This window comes from Ictalurus furcatus, chromosome 14 (genome assembly GCF_023375685.1).
Source record: "Ictalurus furcatus strain D&B chromosome 14, Billie_1.0, whole genome shotgun sequence".
In the NCBI taxonomy this organism is placed as follows: Eukaryota; Metazoa; Chordata; class Actinopteri; order Siluriformes; family Ictaluridae; genus Ictalurus; species Ictalurus furcatus.
Genome location: NC_071268.1, coordinates 5,797,219 through 5,821,837, shown reverse-complemented (window position 1 = coordinate 5,821,837; position 24,619 = coordinate 5,797,219). Strand labels below are relative to the sequence as shown.

At 41.8% G+C, this 24,619-nt stretch overlaps 1 protein-coding gene across 6 annotated transcripts in view; it reads right to left on the bottom strand.

Moving 5' to 3' along the window:
* Positions 1-1,776: 1,776 nt before the first annotated feature.
* LOC128618014 (AP-3 complex subunit beta-2) overlaps positions 1,777-24,619 on the bottom strand; it is a 54,835-nt gene continuing 31,992 nt past the window's right edge. For 2 of the 6 annotated variants that reach the window (XM_053641364.1, XM_053641362.1), the window contains exons 13-27: positions 24,094-24,226; positions 23,728-23,837; positions 23,370-23,546; positions 21,610-21,796; positions 21,262-21,392; positions 16,217-16,331; positions 15,784-15,967; positions 15,476-15,641; positions 14,920-15,013; positions 14,564-14,673; positions 13,095-13,323; positions 8,291-8,375; positions 8,033-8,130; positions 6,196-6,334; positions 1,777-4,601 (exon numbers count right to left, since the gene is read on the bottom strand). In XM_053641364.1, the coding sequence (XP_053497339.1) occupies positions 4,415-4,601; positions 6,196-6,334; positions 8,033-8,130; positions 8,291-8,375; positions 13,095-13,323; positions 14,564-14,673; positions 14,920-15,013; positions 15,476-15,641; positions 15,784-15,967; positions 16,217-16,331; positions 21,262-21,392; positions 21,610-21,796; positions 23,370-23,546; positions 23,728-23,837; positions 24,094-24,226 (2,145 nt within the window). In that variant the 3' untranslated portion in view covers positions 1,777-4,414. Of the gene's footprint in view, positions 4,602-6,195; positions 6,335-8,032; positions 8,131-8,290; positions 8,376-13,094; positions 13,324-14,563; positions 14,674-14,919; positions 15,014-15,475; positions 15,642-15,783; positions 15,968-16,216; positions 16,332-18,968; positions 19,029-21,261; positions 21,393-21,609; positions 21,797-23,369; positions 23,547-23,727; positions 23,838-24,093; positions 24,227-24,619 lie in introns of all 6 variants that reach the window. The other 4 variants (XM_053641365.1, XM_053641363.1, XM_053641361.1 and 1 more) reach the window with 3 other exon arrangements.

The window sequence follows — 24,619 nt, the reverse complement described above, 5'->3', positions numbered from 1 at the left end:
CTGAACACCTTTAGGATGAACAGTGACTGCACCCCAGACCTCCTCAACATCCCAACAACACCTGATCTCACTAATGCTCTTGTAGCTGAATGAACACAAATCCCCACAGCCACGCCCCAAAATCTAGAGGAAAGCCTTCCCAGAAGAGTGGAGGTTATTATAACAGGAAAGGGGGAATAAATCTGGAATGGGATGTTCAACAAGCACATATGGGTGTGATGGTCAGGTGTGCACATACTTTTGGTCATATGGTGTATCTCGTCAACATTCGACTGTTATGAGCGCAGCCTGTGGTACACATTATATAAGGACCAGCAAAGCAAGATTTTCTGTTGTCACTTTTCCACACTCACTGCTTGCTTGGCTTTGTATAATAATAATGCATTATATAAAGTACCATGCAAAAGTCACAGACTACCTTTTTCGTTCAGTCAAATGGCCATTCGGTACTTAATGTTAATTATTTGGTGGCAAACAATAATAATGGGAAAATGTACAGTACACGAATTCCACTTTCAGACAAACAGCCATGCAATACTTATTTATGTAGGTCAGTATTAAAATTCAATATTACAAATAAAATAGCTTTTTACCGTTGAAGGCCTGCTGGAATTTCTTTTAAATACTTTTCTCCCATCAATGTTGTTCATTATTGTTATTGTTCATAAATTACATGCATAAGTAAGTAGTACTGCATGGCTGTTTTACTGTTTTGCCACCAATTCATTAACAGTAATATCTTTTTGATTGAAAACAAAAGAGCGGTCTCGGACCTTTGCACAGTACTGTAAATTTTTATATAAATTGCATAGATCAAGCGCGTTGTTATTATACCGTGTATTATATTATACACAGATCAGCCATAACAGTAAACCCACCTGCCTAATATTGTGTAGGTCCCCCTTGTGCCACCAAAACCGCTGTGACCCGTCGAGGCACGGACTCCACAAGACCTCTGAAGGTGTGCTGTGGTATCTGGAATTTGGCGGCCAAGTCAACACCTGGAACTCTTTGGCATGTTCCTCAAACCATTCCTGAACCATTTTTGCAAAGCAGCAGGGCGCATTATCCTGCTGAAAGAGGCCAGTGCCATTAGGGAATACCATTGCTATGAAGCGGTGTACTTGGTCTACAACAGTGTTTAGTTAGGTGGTACATGTCAACATCCACATGAATGCAAGGACCCAAGGTTTCCCAGCAGCTTCCCTTCTTCACTTGTTCTCCTTCCTTGGAACACTTTTGGTAGGTACTAACTACTTTGGAGATGCTCTGACACAGTCGTCTTGCCCATTTTTCCTCCTTCCAACACATCAACTTTGAGAACTGACTGTTCGCTTGCTGACTTATATATCCCACCCCTTTACAGGTGCCATTATAATGAGATAATTAATGTTATTCAGTGTTGTTAAAACCACCCATCAGTGGTTTTAATATTATGGCTGATCAGTGTACAATGCCCTTTATTAATATTGGCACCAAAGATTTTTTTTTTTGGGGATAATCCTGTGTTGTGTTTGCAATTGTTTGATATCCATGAGAGCAGAGTATTTTTGTGAATTTTTTTTTTTTAAACAAAAGATCAAAAGGTTAAACAATAAAGACAAATTTTCACAGTCTTTACCATTTACCAAGGGTGCCAATATTAGTGGAGGGCACTGTATGTACTGTATTTATATACATATAATAACAGCCAATGTGTTGTAGGCCTCAGCTGTTTTTATGCCTCCTCCACCGATTGACGGAGTTGATTATTTTCCGCCTACCTGTCCGTCCGAGATTCTCGTTAGTGCAATATCTCAAGAACGAGTGGTTGAATGTTTGTAGTATCATAACCAGCAGATTAACTGATTAGATTTTGGAATTGATCAGTCAAGGTCACTGCAAGGTCCAATGTTTAAAATGGTTTTTCTTCAATAACTTCCTTCCTGTTTGACGTATATATTTTAAAGGGTATTTCCGGTATCCAAATTAGTAACAAGAAGGACTTGTTATACAAAGTGCTAGATGAAAATCGTCTGCAAAACTCCTGTTAATCTAACCCTTTCGGTCGCTCAATATAAAAAATTAAATATTGTAGGTAGAATAGATGGATGGCTGGATGAACGCAAATGAAATAGTCCAAACAGGCAAAATATTTCACTGCATGTTTCATTTTTACTGACATTAAAAAACAAACAAACAAATGAATAAAAATCAGCAAACTATCTCACATTCACACAGTAAGGACATGAAGGCTGACTATCGGGTAGTCTAATAATCACAAAAGCAGTCTGGGGTATGATTACACTTCCCCTGCGATTAACATACAGTAAATGACCCATCTTTGAAGAAATTCAATTAAAATATCATTCACTTATATCATGATGGGGGGAGAACTTCAAGTTGCTTCTTTAAACTTAAAAACAAACAAACAAACACAAATGTGGAATATGAATTTGAGCTGTTAGGTGTCCATATTCTTAGTTTGACAACAAAAACAAATATGAAGAAATTAATAACCACATTCCAAGCAACAATCCTGTGGATTCTCAGTGGTCGGATCCACAACGTAAAATACAGCTCTGCAATACCGCAGAACACAAAATATTAGCGTGGAGATAGTGCTGGAGACTAGCAATCCATTTCATTAAGCCTCCTTGTAGAGTTCTCGTTGGGGGGGGGGAAAAATAATGAAATAATAATAATAAAGAAGACCAGAATTATGTACTGTTTACTCATTCAACACCTGAACAGTTCGGTTTGGTTCATCACGGAACACACACGGTGTCTTTGAATAGACTTATGAGTTGTCATTTTTTGTTGCAGTGAAAAAACAACAACAACGACGACGCTATGAATATCCAAATAACCTAGAATTTAGGCTACAGCTACAGTTTATTACTAAAGTGGTTGCACATGTCTAGAACATATCCAGTTAGTCGATAAAAGTTCCAAAGCACTGAATGATCATGGTCTTAAGAGCAACAGGAAGCTCGTCAACACAATACAAGCAATGCTGTTCTTAGAGAGGATAATTATCTCACACAGCCACGTGATTTACATTTACATTATAGCAAATACCACACGGGATCGTTGAGATTTTGTTTCTTCTATGGACTGCAATGTGCTATCACTCTATCCTGAATCTGTTACTGATGTTAGCAAGATTTAGTGGATTTTAGTTTGTTGCATTACTACGGCGTGTGCGCCGATACTCACTACTCACTACTAACACTACGTTCCCATAATGGGATAACGCATACCCTATTTGGTGCAAATATACTGCAACAGCTCAGGGTTCTCTGGTTTCCTCCCACTGTCCAAAAAACTTGCCAGTAGGTGGATTAGTCCTAGGTGGGAGTGTGTGTGTGTGTCTTAGCAAGTAAAAATATCTCTAATATAGTCCAATGTACCTAGTGTTTCTTATTATAAGATTACAATAAACCGAATATAAGATCATTAAACCTATTTCTAGACATTACTCGTTTTCTTGTTCTATTGGCAGATAATTTCGCTTCTTTCTAGAAATAAATGCTTAATCTGCAAGACTATTTCAAGCTTGAAATGAGTACAAGTGGCCTGAAATACATTTAATCATTTAGTGTAATCTTATTAATACTAGATAGATTTGACATCTGTTCGAGGTATTTCCACTTGCTAAGATGTCATTTTTTGCAACAGTCTGGTGTGTACAGATACCAGCGTACATGTACACAGACTTTAAATATTACATTATTATATCCACTCATATATATATATATATATATTAAGAATAAATAAATGAAACAAAAGATTTTAGTGTTCGCAGTAGTTTTTGAACATCCGTGTTTCTGAAATGCTCGTGTTGTGTTTGCAGTAGTGAAATCCTTTTGTCATGATGCATTGAAAATGACCAGGAGAAGTAGTCTTAGTAAAAGTAGCTTTAGTAAACTGGTTAAATAATCCTCAGCGCTCCATTTCAGACCGTCACTGTGTAAACAGGGACGTGTACGGTCGTGTGTTCTCCTCAGCAGGATATCCTAGTGACATCCTGCAGTTGTGAGGATTTGTACACTAACAGAGGAACGTTGGATTTTCTGTGCTGCCCATTTGTGTAAAGAGATTCAAAGTAGACACGTTTTCTAAATAGACATTGCGGTTCGGTAATGTGAAAAACCGGGTCAGGTTTCACGTCATGCTACGTTTCTGCAAACCTAAAGGAGAAAATCAATAAAGGCAGATAAGGTCACGTTGTAGACAGAGCGTTCACAGGGCTCGATGTGGATCATATTAAGATTTCAGCTCTTCTGGGACAATAATGAATTAATTCGTTAAGAGATAAGTTGTTATTTTAGGTGTAATATTGTGTAGTATATGACAGAAATTGGTCAAACTTCAGCACACAGAGTCAAAGCTACACATAGCTACAGGTTTTTGCACACTATGCAGTCAGTCATCACTGGGTCAGGGCATGAAGGATGTCCTTCACGAGCATCGTACCAATCACCATCTTCTCACAGTTCACAGTGAGCTGGGCTTCTCCGGCCTCCTTCTTCACCACAGTGACGAGCACAAGGCTGTCGCCGCTCACCGTCTTTCCAGCAAACCTGAATACGGGCGACGGAGAAGGAGGAACAGGAGGGCTGAAGTGAAGCAAAGTCAAGAGCAAAAGAGGCCAGAAAATACAGACGGCAGAGAAGAACCAAGCAGACAGGTATAAACAGCAGAGAGGTGAGCAGCATATTAATACATATTAATACATATTAATCTTTCCATCTCACATTACAGAGGGTTTGGACACGTTCAATTTTTTTCCACACTTTATTGTGTTATAGATTTGATTTAAAATGGATTCAATTGATCTTTTTGGACATTAACCTACACACAATAATCCATAAAATCCACAACATCAAGAACTGAAATCTCTCATTTAGATTCAGACCCCTGGCTAAGGCACTTCAAACTGAGCTCATGTGCCTCATGTTTGCTTCGATTATCTTGAGATGTCTCTAGAACTTGACTGGGGTCTACCTGCGGCAAATTCAATTGATTGGACATGATTTAGAAAGTCACACACTTGTATGTATGAGGTCCCACAATTCTCAGTGCATGTCAGACCAAAAAACCTAGCCATGAGGTCCAAGGAACTCTCCGTAGACCTCCATGATCAAATTGTGCTGAGACAAGTTTGGCATTTTTAAAGCTTTAGACATGAAGCTTTCAATGTTCCAAGGGACCCATTATTGTGAAATGGCAGAAGTATGGAAAAACCTGGACTCTTCTTAGAGCTGGGCATGTGGCCCAACTCAGTAACCGGTTAGATGACCAAGAACCCAATGGCCACTATAACGGAGTCCTCCATAGAGATAGGAGAGCCTGCCGGAAGGACAACCATCTCATTAATACCCCATCAATCAGGCTTTATGGTAGAGAGTGGCTAGATGGAAGCCACTCCTGAATAAAAAGCATATGGCAGACACTTAAAGGACCCTGATGACATGAAGAAAGTATTCTCTGGAATTTTTAGGCTACGTCTGCTGAAAACCACTACTCATCAACTGCTAATACCATCTCTATGGTGAAGCATGGTGGTGGCAGCATCATGCTATTGGGGTGCTTCATAGTGCAGGGACGGGGAGACTGTTCAGAACTGAAGGAAGGATGAATGCAGCTAAATACAGAGAGGTGTTTGAAGAAAACCTGCTCCAGTGTGGACACGACCTCAGATCTTTCAGCATGACAACAAACCAAAGCATACAGCCAAGACAACGCTGGAGCGGAAAGTCTGAAGAGTCTCTCAATGTACTTCAGTAACCCAGCCAAAGCGCACACTGGACACTGGAATGGGAGCGCACACTGGAATGGGAGAAACTGTCCAGATCCAGGTGTGCAGAGCTTATAGTCTTACCCAAGAAGACTCAATGGTATAACTGCTGCCCAAAGTATTTCTACAAAGTACTTAATAAAAGATCTGAATACTTATCTAACTGTGAGATTTCAGTTCATTTAGAATAAATTTGCTAAACTTTCTAAAAACTTGTTGTCATTATGGGGTATTGACTGCAGACTGATGGCCAGAAAAGTCAATATAATCCATTCGAAATGAAGTCTGTAACACGATAAAGTGTGTGAAAGGGTCTGAATATTTTTGAACCTACTGTATAATCAACAGTAAAAATCACCTGAAAGAAAGTGTGTGCGTACAAAAGTGTGTGTGTTTAACCCTCCATGCCTTACCTGCACTCTTTCTCAGAGCCACAGGGTACTCTGCTGAGATTAGCTGTAGCAGTGACTCTCTCTACAATAACGTGATCACTCTGACACTTCTCCCCCAGGCTTAGCTTCTCTGAGAGTTCATTCATTCCCATCAGCTGACCTGTAGAACAGTGAACATAAATATGCCCATCAATTCATATTCAATACTCAATAATCAAGACATTAGAAGTGACTATAGAGATATAGATGATCACTATAGAGGTGTGCTCAGGAACGGTTTTTACGCCGGAGAAAGCTTGAACAATCCTGCAGTTTATTCATTTTGTTTGTACCTGACTGCAATAATGGACTTAACTGTTTCAGTTACCCAAAATATAATGGATTAGTCATTTAAAATACAGTGACCCTGACCGGGATAAAACAATCTCTGAAGGTTAATGGATGATGTAATACATCTAATACACTCCAGCGACCTTTGTTTTCCCCTCTGACCACATGTTCTGAATTCGGCTTACCTCAGAAGCGGGAAGCTGGCGTTCTGAATTATGTCATTTTTGACCTCTGTGTACTCGAGCCATAAAGTGGGGAAAAAACCATGACGTCTCCATGGTCATCTTTTGTTAGCAACAAGCTAGCCAGCTAGCCGAACAGTCAGTGTTATAGATTTAACAAGCGAACAGGTCTGTATGTTGACTGATCTAAAGTAAATATATAAACTGTATATACAGTATAACTCGCTTAAAGATAAAAAGAGCTACTTTGTTTACTGTTCGTGCTGTGAGCGGCCACGTTGACTTGACGTTCCTTGCTGAACCTGGCGTTAAGGAGGCCGAGTGTTTCGGAGAATTTCGAGTCAACGAGAGCTTTTTATTTGGTTGTATGAATTACGACCGTTAGCTGAATGCACCAGATAAACCGAGCCAACTCTACATCGCTGCACATTTAGTTGTCTAGGTTAGTATAAAAGCTCAACAGCATTTTAAACATCAGGATGCACAAACTCCAAAGTTTCTATAGGTTATAAATTGCACTATGAATGCGTTAGTGGTTCTGGTTTTGGGGTCCAGTCACTATAAAGCAGACCACAGACCAGACAGGAGATTACGACTGATTCTGTATCTGTCAGTCACTTACTGTACCTAGATTGAATTATCATACATGATATCTGATATTTTCTTTAAACTCACCGACATGACATGCATTGAACTGATCAGGAAACTGATGTGTCCAAGTTTTGAGACTGCTTATATACTCCAAATCCTGATTTCTTTCTTTCTTTTTTGCTGCCTGATGGACTGTATGTGAAACATTTTGTGGGATAATTGACTTTGATGCACTGGTGAGATGCAGTTGAATGTTTGTCCCACGTTACGTGAGAAATAATTAGTCGTGCTTAGTGTTGCAAAGACATCCACTAGAATTTGACAGCACGGCTAGAAGCAGAGGTACAGACAGTGTGTGTATTGGGACAGGCAGGACTGAGGCGGGAGGCAAACTATCAGGCCTTTAGTGGAACTTACCGTGTAATAGCGTCTCTAAAGGACAGCGACAAAAATGAACCCACACAGAAGGAGAAACGAAAAAATAGGACAGAGGAACATTCAGTACTTGTAGCTGTTTCAGAGATCCAGTGTTGCTTATTAGTTAGTAATTACACACTGTGACAGAATGAGTGCTAATACTGTATGCCCTATGTGGAATATTATACATCTGTTACATTAAATAATGGTAGCAGAGACTAGTCTGGCTCATAATACGGAAGTTTAGTGTAAGTAAAGTTGATAATAAGAATAATAAACCAAAAAAAAAAGCATCACGTTTATGATGTCAGAGTCAGAGGAACATCTGATCATCTCACCTTGCTCTTTCTTAAACTCATTCTCTGTCAGAAAAACAGGCATCATCAGTTCTCCGACTGGTGGCTGGATGGACACAAAGAACTTCCGAGTGTGAGTACTGATAAAAAAAACAACAGCAACAAAAAGAAGCAGACAAGAGGATTAAAAATATACTAATGGTATAAACTGGGATTTGAACAGTAGCGTATTGTAATGTTAAAAAATACACAGCATCGATACTAACACAGATTCAGTTGGACTGAATGTTTGTTTCTCACCAAAGCTGGAAGTTGGCTGCTTGCGTGGAGTCGCAGAAGTCAATGCCCATTACAACAGTAACGGATTCGCCTGCGGGTAAAACCTCTGAGGAAGGAAACAAACAGCGCATCACGAGACACATAACAGTATGCGAATCTTTAATCACGGCAAATATATTTTACAGACAAAACGATGCAGGGTGAAGTGCCGGGTGATGGTATCATGAGCTTTTCCCCCATTTTCATTTAGATAAATGATTCCCTAAACAAAGCCGTTCCTTGTTTAAATGCAGACTTTGAGCATTTTGAGAACGAGTGCAGTAAATTGTTACTGTTCGCTCAGATTACACAAATACACAGCATATTAAAATATCTCTCAGACCCAACATACCATACTGGATGTACGCTCTTATCTTTAAGCCTCAATGACCATGTGAACATCATCAGTAACGGAAAAAATACAGTGCAATACTGTGGAAGTCGTACAACTGAACGCAGCCTGCATTCACATGCATTGTGTTTCTATGGAATGAGAAATGTGTCACAACAATCTGAATGAAAAACATACCATTCTGAATCGTTTGCCTTTATTTAAATTTGTACACGCAGGCTTATAGTTGAATTACGTCAAACTGAAATTGGATCCCGAGGTCTGAACTGATTAAATCGCTGCTTTTTTTCCCGGATGTAGTGTTTGGAACATTTGTGTCTGAATTTGAAATGGATTATGCCACCGAGTTTTCTACGCCCGATTGTTATAAAACTGTATTTGAATTGTACCTTGCACTCAAATTCAAGACAATTTTAACTTGATGTCATTCAACTACAACGCTTTATCTCCAAATTCAAATTAAGGCATTTTACATTCATACTGTAGCGGCACATTTCTCATCCCACACGTCTCAGGACTTTGAGTCCATATAAACACAATTTGCAGTGACAAGCACATATGCATTCATCAGATAATGCACTTTTATAAAAAATGTTAAGGGCCCAATTAGGAAAATGCAGTATATGGCCAAAAGGATGTGCGCCTCTGACCATCACATCCATATCTGGTTCTTCCCCAGACTGTTGCCATAAAGTTGTATGCACACAACTGTACTGAATGTCTTTCCCTCCATGTAGACATAGTTTGCCAGGGTTGGAGAACTTGAGTGTCCTGCACAGAGCTCTAAACTCAACCTCAATGAACACCTTTGGGATGAACTGGAACACTGACTGCACCCCAGACCTCCTCACCTAACATCAATACCTGACCTCACTAATGCTCTTGTGGCTGAAGGAACAAAAACGTAGTGGAAAGCCTTCCCAGAAGAATGGGGCGTATTATAACAGCAAAGGGTGTCATGGTCAGGTGTCCACAAACTTTTGGCCATATCATGTAGAACCCTTCACTATTCAAGAAACCATTGAAGACCCATTTTTTCTGAGCTACTTGAGGTCCCCTGCATATGTGTGTGTCTGTGTGTGTGAGTGTGTTTGTGTGAATGAGTGCATGAGCCTGAGTGAGTGTTCAATGAGTGCAAGTGAATTAGAGTGTGAGTAAATGAGTGAGTGGGTGAATGAGTGTGTGAGTGGGTGAATGAGTGTGAGTGAGTGAGTGTGTGTGTGAATGAGTGAGTGAGTGGGTGAGTGAGTGGGTGAATGAGTGTGTGAGTGGGTGAATGAGTGTGTGTGAATGAGTGTGAGTGAGTGAGTGTGTGTGTGAATGAGTGAGTGAGTGGGTGAGTGAGTGGGTGAATGTGTGAGTGAGCGAGTGGGTAAATGAGTGTGTGAGTGAGTGTGTGGGTGAATGAGTGTGTGAATGAGTGTGTGTGTGAATGGGTGTGTGAATGAGTGAGTAGGTGAATGAGCGTGTGAGTGAATGTGTGGGTGAATGAGTGTGTCAATGAATGTGTGAGTAAATGAGTGAGTGGGTGAATGAGTGTGAGTGAGTGAGTGTGTGTGTGTGAATGAGTGAGTGACTGGGTGAATGAGTGTGAGTGAGCGAGTGGGTAAATGAGTGTGTGAATGAGTGTGTGGGTGAATGAGTGAGTGTGTGAATGAGTGAGCAGGTGAATGAGCATGTGAGTGAGTGAGTGGGTGAATGAGTGTGTGAGTGGGTGAGTAGGTGAATGAGTGTGTGAGTGAGTGAGTGTGTGAGTGGGTGAATGAGTGTGTGTGAGTGAGTGGGTGAATGTGTGTGTGAGTGAGTGGGTGAATGTGTGTGTGAGTGAGTGGGTGAATGAGTGTGTGAGTGGGTGAATGTGTGTGTGAGTGAGTGGGTGAATGTGTGTGTGAGTGAGTGGGTGAATGTGTGTGTGAGTGAGTGAGTGAATGAGTGTGTGAGTGAGTGAATGAGTGTGTGAGTGGGTGAATGAGTGTGTGAGTGGGTGGGTGTGTGAGTGGGTGTGTGAGTGTGAGTGAGTGGGTGAGTGTGTGAGTGGGTGAGTTAGTGGGTGAATGTGTGTGTTTGAGTGAGTGGGTGAATGAGTGTGTGAGTGAGTGGGTGAATGAGTGTGTGTGTGTGAGTGAGTGGGTGAATGAGTGTGTGAGTGAGTGAATGAGTGTGTGAGTGAGTGAGTTAGTGGGTGAATGAGTGTGTGTGTGTGAGTGAGTGGGTGAATGAGTGTGTGTGAATGAGTGTGTGAGTGAGTGAGTTAGTAGGTGAATGAGTGTGAGTGAGTGAGTGAGTGGGTGAATGAGTGTGTGAGTGAGTGAATGAGTGTGTGTGGGTGAATGAGTGTGTGTGGGTGAATGAGTGAGTGAGTGGGTGAATGAGTGTGTGTGTGTGAGTGAGTGGGTGAATGAGTGTGAGTGAGTGAGTGAGTGAGTTAGTGGGTGAATGAGTGTGTGTGTGTGAGTGAGTGGGTGAATGAGTGTGTGAGTGGGTGAATGAGTGTGTGTGTGTGAGTGAGTGGGTGAATGAGTGTGTGAGTGGGTGAATGAGTGTGTGAGTGGGTGAATGAGTGTGTGAGTGAGTGGGTGAATGAGTGTGTGAGTGGGTGAATGTGTGTGTGAGTGGGTGAATGTGTGTGTGAGTGAGTGGGTGAATGAGTGTGTGAGTGGGTGAATGTGTGTGTGAGTGGGTGAACGAGTGTGTGAGTCGGTGAATGAGTGTTTGAGTGGGTGAATGAGTGTGTGAGTCAGTGGTTGAATGAGTGTATGAGTGGGTGAATGAGTGTGTGAGTCAGTGGTTGAATGAGTGTATGAGTGGGTGAATGAGTGTGTGAGTGAGTGTGTGAATGAGTGTGTGAGTGGGTAAATGAGTGTGTGAGTGAGTGGGTGAATGAGTGTGTGAGTGGGTGAATGTGTGTTTGAGTGAGTGGGTGAATGAGTGTGTGAGTGAGTGAGTTAGTGGGTGAATGAGTGTGTGTGTGTGAGTGAGTGGTTGAATGAGTGTGTGAGTGGGTGAATGAGTGTGTGAGTGAGTGGGTGAATGAGTGTGTGAATGAGTGTGTGAGTGAGTGGGTGAATGAGTGTGTGAGTGAGTGGGTGAATGAGTGTGTGAGTGGGTGAATGAGTGTGTGTGAGTGAGTGGGTGAATGTGTGTGTGAGTGAGTGGGTGAATGAGTGTGTGAGTGGGTGAATGTGTGTGTGAGTGAGTGGGTGAATGTGTGTGTGAGTGAGTGGGTGAATGTGTGTGTGAGTGAGTGAGTGAATGAGTGTGTGAGTGAGTGAGTGGGTAAATGAGTGTGTGTGTGAGTGAGTGGGTGAATGAGTGTGTGTGTGTGAGTGAGTGGTTGAATGAGTGTGTGAGTGAGTGGGTGAATGAGTGTGTGAGTGAGTGGGTGAATGAGTGTGTGAGTGGGTGAATGAGTGTGTGAGTGAGTGGGTGAATGAGTGTGTGAGTGAGTGGGTGAATGAGTGTGTGAGTGAGTGAGTGGGTAAATGAGTGTGTGTGTGAGTGAGTGGGTGAATGAGTGTGTGTGTGTGAGTGAGTGGTTGAATGAGTGTGTGAGTGAGTGGGTGAATGAGTGTGTGAGTGGGTGAATGAGTGTGTGAGTGAGTGGGTGAATGAGTGTGTGAATGAGTGTGTGAGTGGGTGAATGAGTGTGTGAGTGAGTGTGTGAATGAGTGTGTGAGTGGGTGAATGAGTGTGTGAGTGAGTGGGTGAATGAGGGTGTGAGTGAGTGGGTGAATGAGTGTGTGAGTGAGTGTGTGAATGAGTGTGTGAGTGGGTGAATGAGTGTGTGAGTGAGTGGGTGAATGAGTGTGTGAGTGGGTGAATGAGTGTGTGAGTGAGTGTGTGAATGAGTGTGTGAGTGGGTGAATGAGTGTGTGAGTGAGTGGGTGAATGAGTGTGTGAGTGGGTGAATGAGTGTGTGAGTGAGTGTGTGAGTGAGTGAGTGAGTGGGTGAATGAGTGTGTGAGTGAGTGAGTGGGTGAATGTGTGTGTGAGTGAGTGGGTGAATGAGTGTGTGTGTGTGAGTGAGTGGTTGAATGAGTGTGTGAGTGAGTGGGTGAATGAGTGTGTGAGTGGGTGAATGAGTGTGTGAGTGGGTGAATGAGGGTGTGAGTGGGTGAATGAGTGTGTGAGTGAGTGTGTGACTGGGTGAATGAGTGTGTGAGTGAGTGAGTGGGTGAATGTGTGTGTGAGTGAGTGGGTGAATGAGTGTGTGTGTGTGAGTGAGTGGTTGAATGAGTGTGTGAGTGAGTGGGTGAATGAGTGTGTGAGTGGGTGAATGTGTGTGTGAGTGAGTGGGTGAATTACTAGCTAATGAGTGTCCATGAGTTGGGTCTAATTTCTGAGCACTGCATTATGATACGAGTAAAAACAGCACGATAATCTAAAAATCAAAATGATCTTAAAAATGTTCAAATGTGTGAGCGACTGACTGACCGATTTCGGTGAACTCCTTGATCCTCATACCAGACTGCAGTTTGGGCTCTTCGATGTGTAGGTTCTTGGTCTCTGAACTGGTGTTGTTGGTGAACTGGATCTGCACAGCCACCATGTTAGGATCAGGGCTGAAGGGCTGCCTGCAGAAGCAGTACTCAACCCCCAGACCCTCTCCTGTGATGCGGTGCAATAACTCATACATTTTCATCGAGCATGACGAGGCGATGGTCTGAAAACATGACAGGGGTTAAATGAGCAAAGTGTCAAGTAGAGGGAATCATTCTGGAATGTGCTTTAAAAAAAACAGACAGTGGCATATATACAGTGCCCTCCACTAATATTGGCACCCTTGGTAAATATGAGCAAATGAGGCTGTCTTTATTGTTTAAACTTTTGAACTTTTGTTAAAACAGAAATACTCTGCTCTCATACTGTAGATATAAAACAATTGCAAACACAACAAAGGTTTATAAAAAAAATAATTGTGCTACCTCCCTTTGCCAAGATAACAGCTCTGAGTCTTCTCCTATAACGCCTGATGAGGTTGGAGAATACATGGCGAGGGATCTGAGACTGTTCCTCTATACTGAATCTCTCCAGATCCTTCAAATTTCGAGGTCCACGCTGGTGGACTCTCCTCTTCAGTTCACCACACAGGTTTTCTATGGGGTTCAGGTCAGGGGACTGGGATGGTCATGGCAGGACCTTGATTTTGTGGTCAGTAAACCATTTTTGTGTTGATTTTGATGATGTTTTGGATCATTGTCCTGCTGGAAGATCCAACCACGGCCCATTTGAAGCTTTCTGGCAGAGGCAGTCAGGTTTTCATTTAATATCTGTTGATATTTGATAGAGTCCATGATGCCATGTATTGTAAAAAAATGTCCAGGTCCTCTGGCAGAAAAACAGCCCCAAACATTAAAGATCCACCTCCATATTTAACCGTGGGCATGGGGTACTTTTCCATATGGCTACCTCTCTGTGTACCAAAACCACCTCTGGTGTTTATTACCAAAAAACTCTATTTTGGTTTCATCTGACCATAGAACCCGATCCCATTTGACATTCCAGTAGTGTCTGGCACACTGAAGACGCTCGAGTTTGTTTTTGGTTGACAGTAGAGGCTTTTTTCTTGAATGTGTTACCTCATATTTATACCCCTGTGAAACAGGAAGTCATGGTTGAAAAGGTTCTGTTCCTAGTCACCCAGGTGTACTAAAAAAAAAGGGAATATATTTTTTAGGGGTGCCAATAATTGTTGCACACCTATATTTAACAAAGATTTTTTCCTTTTTTGGATAAACCTGTTTTTTGTTTGCAATTGTTTGATATCCATGAGACCAGAGAATTTTTGTGAATTTTTTTTAAACAAAAGATCACAAGGTTAAACAACAAAGACAATTTTTCACAGCCTTCTTTGCTCATGTGTACCAAGGGTGCCAATATTAGTGGTGAGCACTGTAACTCACAGTGGGGGCGAGTACAGTGTCAGTCAGTGACAGCCCCTCTAGATCTGCCACCAGGCTGCTTGACAGGAAGTTGCTGACCGGGGTCACCTGAGGTGAGGGACTGGGCTCAACTAAGGCAAAGAAGAAGAAACTATTAATGGCAGTAAAAGTCTCCCTTTCTGTCCACAAGGCCGGGCAGATCATATAGTACTAGCAATTAAAAGCTTGAATGGACCAAAAAATGGAATATAATTGTTCTGGAATGTCACCAGATGCACCTATGACAAGTGGCTTCTTCAAAATGAAAATATCTTAAGACTCACTAGGTAACGAGCCATTTCAAAGACCATCCAGACAAGTGAACAGATCCTACTTACAGTCGTCCAGATCTAGCAGAGACATTTCCTTGGACTCTTTCTTGCTCTCTTTTTTGCTGGTCTGCTTCGCAGGTGGTGGTTTCGATGCAGGTGTCTGTGAGAAAAATCCACAACAAATGTCCGTCTTGTTCTGCTTTTTGAGCACCTCCGTCAATCAAACAGGGAATTTACTATGTAACACTTTCGATAAACAACATAACACAGCGCTCGTGTCGCGACTGTATCGTTACTGTATTCTTCAAGGAATACACGGAGAGTTTTACAGAGCTAGAAGGAGGGGAAACCACTGCACACTATGGACACCTCTTGAAAGTCTCTGAAGAGACTGATCTCCATACTGTCAATAAGTTCTCCTTCATGCAGGGCAGGAGCTGTGAGTGCGGGCTGTGGAGTAGTAGAGGAAGGTAACGTTAAAATAAATAATAAAAAAAAAAGGGTTGGGCTGGAGGATTATATCAGTTCTATTGTAACTCAAGAGCGGTTTAATAAACAAAAAAGTATTAGAAACACTAAAAGAGGAACTGCTGAATTAAAGAATATGTTTTTCAGCTCAAACCTTCTTCTTTCTGGTGTCCATATCCGAGTCTGACTCGTCCTCTGACTCGGACTCGGACTCGCTGCTTTCAGACTCGCTGTCTTCCTCGCTCTCTGACTCAGACAGTCTCTTCTGCTCCTTCCCTCCTTTCCTGATTCTCTTCGGTTCCTCTCCACTGCTCTGATCACTGTAAAGAAAGCACATCACCACACTATTATGCTACAGACTGTACACACATACATACACACACACACACACACACATATATATATATATATATAAATTCTGTTCTTTCTCCAACATCAATTGTCTATAGAAATGAACCCGACCTCTCTGCGCTCTCGGGTTTCTTAGATTTGCTCTTGTCTATTTTCTTCTTCTTCTTCTTGGTCTTCTCTTCCTCTCTATCCTTCTCCTCCTCGTCAGACTCCGACTCGTCGTCGCTCTCTTCGCTCTCTGAACCCGAGCCGCTGTCCTCGCTGCCGCTGTCCTCGCCACTGCTGGAGTTCGTCTCTGCAGGGAGAGCGGAGGAACAGATGGAGCTGAATGGATGTTGAGAGTAGGTTGTGACATCTTTCGATGGGAATTATCTACCCGGCCCTTTGCCTCGTTTCTACTGTATGATCGTTCTGTTGCGAAATCTAATTTGTGTGTAAACTCAAATACATGATGGATTAAATCAGCAAAACTCATTCTATTTGTTAAATCCTTCGAAACCGGTTTACGGTTTTCAGTATCAGGCCGAATGCTCTCCAGAGTTACCACTGTCAGCAGACTCGGTGGGTCCGGATTCCCCCTCCGAGTCGGAGTAGAAAGGCTTTTCCACCTTCTTCTCCTTCCGCTCCTTCCTGCTGGTGCATTTAGTCCACTCTGGAACCTGGGGAACGCCACAGAACACGGTCACCCCACAGATATACAACATGGTTGTACAGTGCTAGAGCAGTCTGTGGCCATGAATGCCTCTCCCACAGCTACAGGATATAAACATATATAACATATAAAGGATGCGCTTACATCAGATTCTGGCATCATCATGCTGCCTTTTCTTTTTCATTTATTTCTTAATAAAGACGAATCACATATGTAAGCATTAAGGTGATGCATTCATGGTCACTTATTGTGTATCTGGGAAAAGTCTAGCTAAAAAATTATGTCTGAAAAAGTACCAAATGACCTCCTCTTGAGTTATTAGTGCATTGCTACATTCGGATCATTGAAGGACGCTATTATCAATGTGCGTTTTTAGCGTTTTTCGATAAGAAAATGAGCTAAAGTAATGGAGGAGGGCAGTTGGCTCTTTGCGAGGATCCAGCTCTTTAATGGTAGAGACAGCAGAGAGTGTGAAGCTCAGCCAGGGGCTTTAGGCTGAATTAAGCACTGGACACACAATAAGCTAGGCTAGGTGAGAAGGGTTAAGGCTAAGCTGACTGGCAAGGCTGGGTTCGGCGCGACACGGATCGAGACTCAGATATGCGCAGAGCTCTTCGTGAACTAACAGACTCACGCTGGTTAGATTCGTGACTCTTTCAAGCAGCTTAATAACCTGGCGGACAGGAAAGAAAGAAAAAAAAAAGAAAGAAAGAAAGAAAGAAAAAAAAACAACACGGAAGAATGATGAGGCGAGATGATGAGAAGGAGAGCCAGGAAAAGAAGAGAACAGAAAAGTTTAAAAAGGTACACACAAGGATTCAGGTTGCACTTAACAAATCTACTGTAGGTACATCAGCCATGGTTCCATGTCCAAAACATGAGCAAAATCTTACTTGTTATAGAATAGCACTGAAATCTACAGTCAGCGTGACTGAACTGTATAAAACTCGCATTATCCACAAAGATGTATTGTAGATATAGGATATTAAATTATATTACTCGTATTGTAGTCTTGTTTTAGTTTGTAGAATAGACAAGTAAAACAAAAATACAGTTGTTTACGCAACCCTTGCAGAATCTGCAAAATGTTAACAATTAAAAAATAAATAAAATAAAATAAAGGGATCATAAAGATTGCATTTTGTTTTTTTTGTTTTAAATTTTAGTCCTGCCCTGAATAAACTATTTCACATAACGGATGTTTACATAACGTCCACAAGACACAATAATAACCGAATTTACACAAGTGAACCAGTTCAAAAGTTCACACACGCTTGATTCTTAATACCGTGTGTCGTTATCTGGATGATCGATGACTCTTTTTAAGTTTTGTGAGAGTTCTTCATGAGTCCGTTGTTTGTCCTGAGCAATTAAACTGCCCACTGTTCTTCAGAAAAATCCTCCAGGTCCTGCACATTCTTTGCGTTTCCGGCATCTTCTACATATTTCCCTTTCCAGCAGTCGCTGTATGATGTTGAGATCCGTCTTTTCACACTGAGGACGACTGAGGGACTCGTACACGACTATTACAAAAGGTGCACACGTTCACTGATGCTCAAGAAGGCGACACGAAGAGCCGGGGGGGGGGGGGGGGGGGGGGGGGGTGTAAACTTTTGAACAGGACGTTCTGTGCGAATTGTTATTATTTCATTGAAGGATCGTATTTATTTTTTTTAATTTAAAACTACGTAAGATATTTACATGTTTCACAGAAGACAAAATAATAGCACTAATCATCCTGTTCAAAAGTTTACACCCCCCGGCTCTTAATGCATCATGTTGCCTTCTTGAGAATCAGCATCTTCCAGGACCTGGAGGATTTTTCAGAAGAACAGTGGGCAGTTTAACTGCTCAGGACAAACAAGGGACTCAACAACTACTATCACAAAACATAAACACAGTCGTGGATCATCCAGGTAACGACACACAGTATTAATAATCAAGCGTGTGTAAACTTTTGAACTGGTTCATTTGTGTAAATTCGGTTATTATTGTGTCTTGTGGACGTTATGTAAACATCTGTTATGTGAAATAGCTGATTCAGGGCAGAACCAAATAAAAAACTATATGCAATTTTTCTAATTCCTCTTATTTTTTTAAAAAAAATGATTAACATTTTGCAGATTCTGCAAGGGGTATGTAAACTTATGAACACAACTGTAAATTTGTTTTAGAAAACGTGTTATATTAAACATGAAGTTATGGTAGCCTCTGTAAATCAATGGAAGTGCAACAGAAATGGGATGAACACCTGCTTTTGGAGTGAGATGAGAGTTGAAGATTGTCCAACAGCGGATTTCAGAGTAAGAGAAGACACACACACACACACACACAAAAACACACAACAAACACAGATACACACTTTGGTAACGGAAAATGGGGTCTGTTTTTTTTTTTCTTCCCTGAAATGAAGTGTTTATCAAGTCTTCATAATCCTTTCAGAATTTTACAGGCATTCAACCATTAGTAGATTAGTATTCCTATATGATATAGGGAATGTATTTCAATACATTCAGTGCACTCCTCACTTGAGGAAGCCTCAATGTGTCTGTTTGCGCTCTGGGAGTTGTGAGGAAATGGTGCTAGTATGGACAGAATGAGAGATGATAGGGAGGAGGAGAAGCCACTGCACACTTGCGGGCACCTCTCGCCAGTCTCCAAGGAGACCGATCCGCCCCTCACTGGTGTCTATGGCTTCCTCTTGCTGTGGGATGATGATGTGGTAGAGGGGGCAGGGGTGGAGCAAACACACAGGGGTTATAAAGGAACAAACAGAAAAGGGTCACTAGATGGGAAATGACGTTAGACGTAACATCACGGTCTCCACAACAGGAAATCTGCATCATGACTTGAGTGTATTATGCATTATGAGTGACGTAAAAGATATTACATTTCTAAACTGAATAAAGGAAAACAAAGACAAGGCACAAATCAAGTAACATTCCACTTGTGGTTGTACCAATCAGTGTATACACGGTGAACAACATGACTCCACTTTTTCTTTTTAAACTAGAAGCCAGAACAGAAGTGGAAGGTGACAGGTATGGAGGAGGCACGTTATACAGGATTACATGACGGGATATGTTAAGTTTCATTTTTAACTATACAAATAAGTGTGGGAAGTGTCTGCATGTCCATGATGCAAGAAGGTCTTTTTGTTTAGAGGTGAACCCATACCTGTCCATCACCTCATCGATCACATGCTGATCGACATCATCCAATGATGTGTATTATAGAAATATAGAAAATTATCGGGAGAGATATTAAAGTAAAGGACTCATAGAACACCACTACTGAAAAATAATATATATACAGGGTGTCCCAAAAGTCTCCATACATGTTGGAAATGAACACTTTTTAGCAAAATGTCTTCCAGAATTTTACATACTTAGTTTATATATATATATATATATATATATATATATATATATATATATATATATATATTAGTTCAAATAGCCTTTAAGAACACCTTTGACAAAAGAAGAACGTATTGAAATCATTCTCATGGCTGGATGGGGAAACTGTAGCAAGGCTGCGATGGAATTTAACAGGAAACATGGTGAGCACATCGCACATGACACAACTGGTAAATGGTCTGCACTTATATAGCGCTTTATACACTGTTTCTTATTCACCCATTCACACACACACACACACACACACACACAATCACACACCAATGGTAGCAGAGCTGCCATGCAAGGCGCTAAATTGCCATCGGAAGCAACTTGGGGTTCAATGTCTTGCCCAAGGACACTTTGATATATGGAGTCACGTGGGCCGAGAATCGAACCGTCAACCCTACGATTAGTGGACAACCCGCTCTACCAGCTGAACCACAGCCGCCTGTAGTCAAACTGGGAGCCAAAGTTTGGAGAGACCACTCCGAGTGTGTTTACAAAGAAATGTAGAGGATGTTTTGTAAATAAAGTTACATTTCCCTAAAAATGTTCATTTCCCTTATGTATGGAGACTTTTGGGACACCCTGTATTTTGACTTTTGCTCTACTTAAAAAAGTACTGCGGTCAGTCAAGCCAATAGAGGGCCTCAGACACATCAAGCTGCTGTCATGTTGTCCACCAAATATACACTCAATGGGGTGTGTACAGGTCCCCTTTGACTTCTGATGGTACGCTTACAAGCACTGGCAAATTTGATTGGGACCTTCTGAGCCGTTAAAGGAATGGCACATGTTCTGATGAAGAGAGAAAGAGCCTGTCCCTTATCTCATGTGCCACCATTTCCTTCCTGCACTCCACAGCTAGACAAAGCAAACCTAGACTCAACCAGTAGACCAGTAAAGACTTCTCAGTTAAGTTTTAGAGAATTTCAGAACTCAAATGCACAAGGGAGGTAGTGTAGAGCGTATGATGAGTCGAGGTGGCTTCAGTCAGTGTGTGGAGTGCAGACTGTATGACGGGTGGAGGGCTCTGTGGGCACTGCTCTTCCAGAAGGCCCAACAGAGGTCTGGTATGGATGGTATGGATTTGAGATCCCACATAGCTATCAGAAAGGTATAATACTAAACTCTACAAGCATGACTATAATAAGTAATATATTATATATATTATATATAATATAATAAGTCTCGATTCTGAATTAATTTCTCAACACTCAAAAGCATAACACTCCTACTTCCTAAAGTGTACTGGAAATATCCTTTGTCACTAGCTTATAATGAGCTAGCTGGCTGGCCGAGAGCCAACTGGAATGACAATGCATGATGAGGGTGGAGTTATGCTGATGAGCGAGGAGAGATATAAAACATGGCTGTGGGAGGAGCCGATTTTGGTTGGAGAAGATAGCCTTTTTTTTTTTTTTTTTTGGCGTGTCCTGCATGTTGGGGCTCCCTCTGGTGGGGTGGAGGAGCAGTTCCCACAGGCCTGAGCCCCAAAGCCCTGCCTCTGAGAGTAACTGTTCCCCCTGCACGCACAGAATCCTTCACCTCCACGTTGCGCACGGAGGGGTCGGGTGCTGATTCGGGCCAGTCGGGCAGCTCCTGGTAGCCGCCCGCTTTGGTATTCAGCAGGTGAGACAGCGAGCCAAGTTGGAAATGGTCTCTGTCTGTTGGGCAGGAAAACACACCACAGACACGAAAAGTCAGACCTCGACTCTAAATCACAGACTACAGAAGTCAAGGAGAATAATATAATAATACAACCTGCATGCGCACACTTTTGTTTTCAATTTCATTAGGCATTGCAAAGCAACAGTTTTAACAATATAATCAAGTATAGCTTAACTTTAAACAAAAAAAACTTGCCAAGAGTTGTTAGTTTACCTTTAAATGGAGACTCCAGTACAGGTGCAGGTTTAAGGGCCAGGAAAAGCTTCTTGGCGTATTTACTCAAGGCTCCACTTTTATCCGTGGGGACGATGAGCTGACGGATGAACCGTGCGCGGTCTCTGATGTCATAGTTCTGGTCATACTTCGCCAGGTTGAGTACATACTGCGTAAGGAGCTTGGTCTAAATATGAAGAGGAAAAAAAGACAGAGTGAGACAGCATAGAAAGTGTGTGTGTGTGTGTGTGTGTGTGTGTGTGTGTGTGTCTAACACTGTCTTAGTCTCGCCTGATAAAACAATGACACATATTGTGTTTCAGAATATTTTGTCTCTGTCCAAGAATAATCTCCCTGAGGATTTTACAGTACAAGCCCTCAGGAACAACTAGGCGTACTCCATAGTTTAATGACCAACGTGTTACATAGGCATTGCCTCGGAAAATCCCTCTTCCTCAAATGGAGAGAGCACATGCCATCTTGGTGATGGTACACATTCTAGCCATACAACTGTCTGGAGGTCTAAGCGGGTGGTTCTCAAAGTGGGGTCAATGAAGCATAACCAGGGGTCCATGATTATTTAAAAAAAATGTTACAGTGGTGGAAATCACAACCCACTTTATGAAAAGTATATTTAGGGGTCTGAGCACCAAAGTCGACTCAGACCTGTGTTATATCAGTGGGAATTTCAGAGAAAACTCAAAAAAATACAAAAATGATGTGAAGAATCTATATAGCGATCATGAAATAAATTCACGCTGAGGGGTTTCATGGAATTTATTTTTAACAGTTAAAGGGGTCCCAAGCAACAAAAAGTTTGAGAACCCCTGTTCTAAGTTACTCTGAAGATGACTACATTTCAGCACCTTGGACAGCACCAAAGCACCGGTCATGAAAGCTCCTCCAGCATCAGATCACACACTGACTACGTTTACATGGACCGCAGTAATCTAATCACTGACCTTATTCTGAATAAGACAATGTTCTGATTAAGGTGTTTATATGAGTTGCTTTTAGAATACTCCTTTCATGTCCCCATTTTATGTTATAGAACATAGAGCGATTAACGGCACACGTCATTACGTCCCCACGTCACGCCGTTCCCTACAGAATTTCCAGTATCGACATACAGCTCGTCTTCGTTATGGAACCGTATACAGTTTTGGGTGTTTCAGTTTTAATTTTACGAACGCTTCAAGTGCAGTTAATTATTTGTCGTGCCGTACGTGCAAACAGACGACTGCTTAAAGCCGTGGGCTGCGTCCCAAACCGCATACTTACCTACTATATAGGTAGTAGGTACACACTTACCTACTATATAGCCGAAATACATGTATTTCTCCTAGTATATAGCAGATAAGTATGCGGTTTGGGACGCAGCCGTGCTCTCTTGTTTGCCGTCAAACGGTTGAGCGCTGCCGTGTGTGTACGTGTCCTGTCGCACAATGCGGTGAAAACTCACACGACGTTAATAGTGTGATTAAGGTGTGTACATGTCTGTAGCGGACTTCAATAATGCGACTAAAACAGGAATACTCCACATGTCTTAATCCCATTTGTGTTTACTTCGAGTATGACTTTAGTCGGATTAAGGTCGTCAATAATCGCTGTTTACATGCTAGTTTCTTAATCAGAGGATCGTCTTAATCGGGTTAATATCCGATTATTGCTGTCCGTGTAAACGTACTGAGTGAGAGAAACACACACACACAGCTAATATAGAGCCACACTTTAGTCTGGATCAATTCAGACGCTCTCACCTGTTTGGAGTTGGTAAGGTAGAGCTTGGCAGCCAGATTGATGATTTGCAACTTGACAATGTCCTCCTCGTTGGTGAAGCTTTTGGCCATCTTCCTCAGGACGTCAGGAGCGATTTTAGGTACGTGCTCACAGTACTCACCAATCAGCCACAGGATGCTCGCTCTCGCCATCGGGACCTTCATTAGGAAAAAGAAGGGGTTATGTAATGTAGTTTATGGTGTATCTATCTTCTGCACTGTTGGAACTAAAATACACGGTGACTAATATATTTCAACAATTATGAAGGTAACAGTGTTGTTAAAGCTTATTCTGATGGTAATTAAACGGCATTTCTAAAACAGATCAGGAGGAATCCACCTGTATGTTGTCTGTGAGCTTGGCCATATGTTTGATGATGTCGCTGTGCTGCTCAGGTTGCATCTGCAGGAGCTTCTTAATCACCACCACCGACTCGGCTACTACCAGCTCTGCAGCAGTCACACACACAAAAAAGAAAACATCTATCCCAGTGCACACAAGCACCTCTGTAGTTCTATCCACCTGTTTTCATCTAAATTTGCATTTGCATATAATAACTATTGACAGGAAATGGCAGAAAAGATACGGTTTATGGATTTTTTTGAGTAAATGAGTAAAAGTAGCAAGGGTGTGTTTGCATTATCTTTAGCCAAACGTTTGTATGGTTTACTTATAATTGAATAAGACATGCAATATTTCACTCACCATCCCTGTTTGAGAGGAGCTGGACGAGACCATTGAGGCAGGTGTCTCTCACCTCCCCGATGTTGGTGGCACAGCGGCCAATGGCCTGGATAGTGGCTGCCACAAAATCCTTATCCATACTTTTGATGTAGGTCTACACAAAAACATTGTCATATACAGTGCCCTCCATTAATATTGGCACCCTCGGGAACTATGAGCAAAGAAGACTGTGAAAATTTGTCTTTACTGTTTAACCTTTTGATCTTTTGTTAAAAAAAAAATTCACAAAAATACTCTGCTCTCATGGATATCAAACAATACTACATCATTAGTACATCTGGGTGACTAGGAACAGGAAATTGTTCAACCGTGACTTCCTATTTCACAAATTCCCTTAGCCATTCATAACAATGGGTAAGACCAAGGAATATAGCTGTGATGTGTGGCAAAAGGTTGTTGAGCTTCACACAATGGGAAGAGGCTATAAGAAAATCGGGGCAATAATTAAGAAGTTCCAGTCAACTGGAAATGTTATGAATCAACCTGG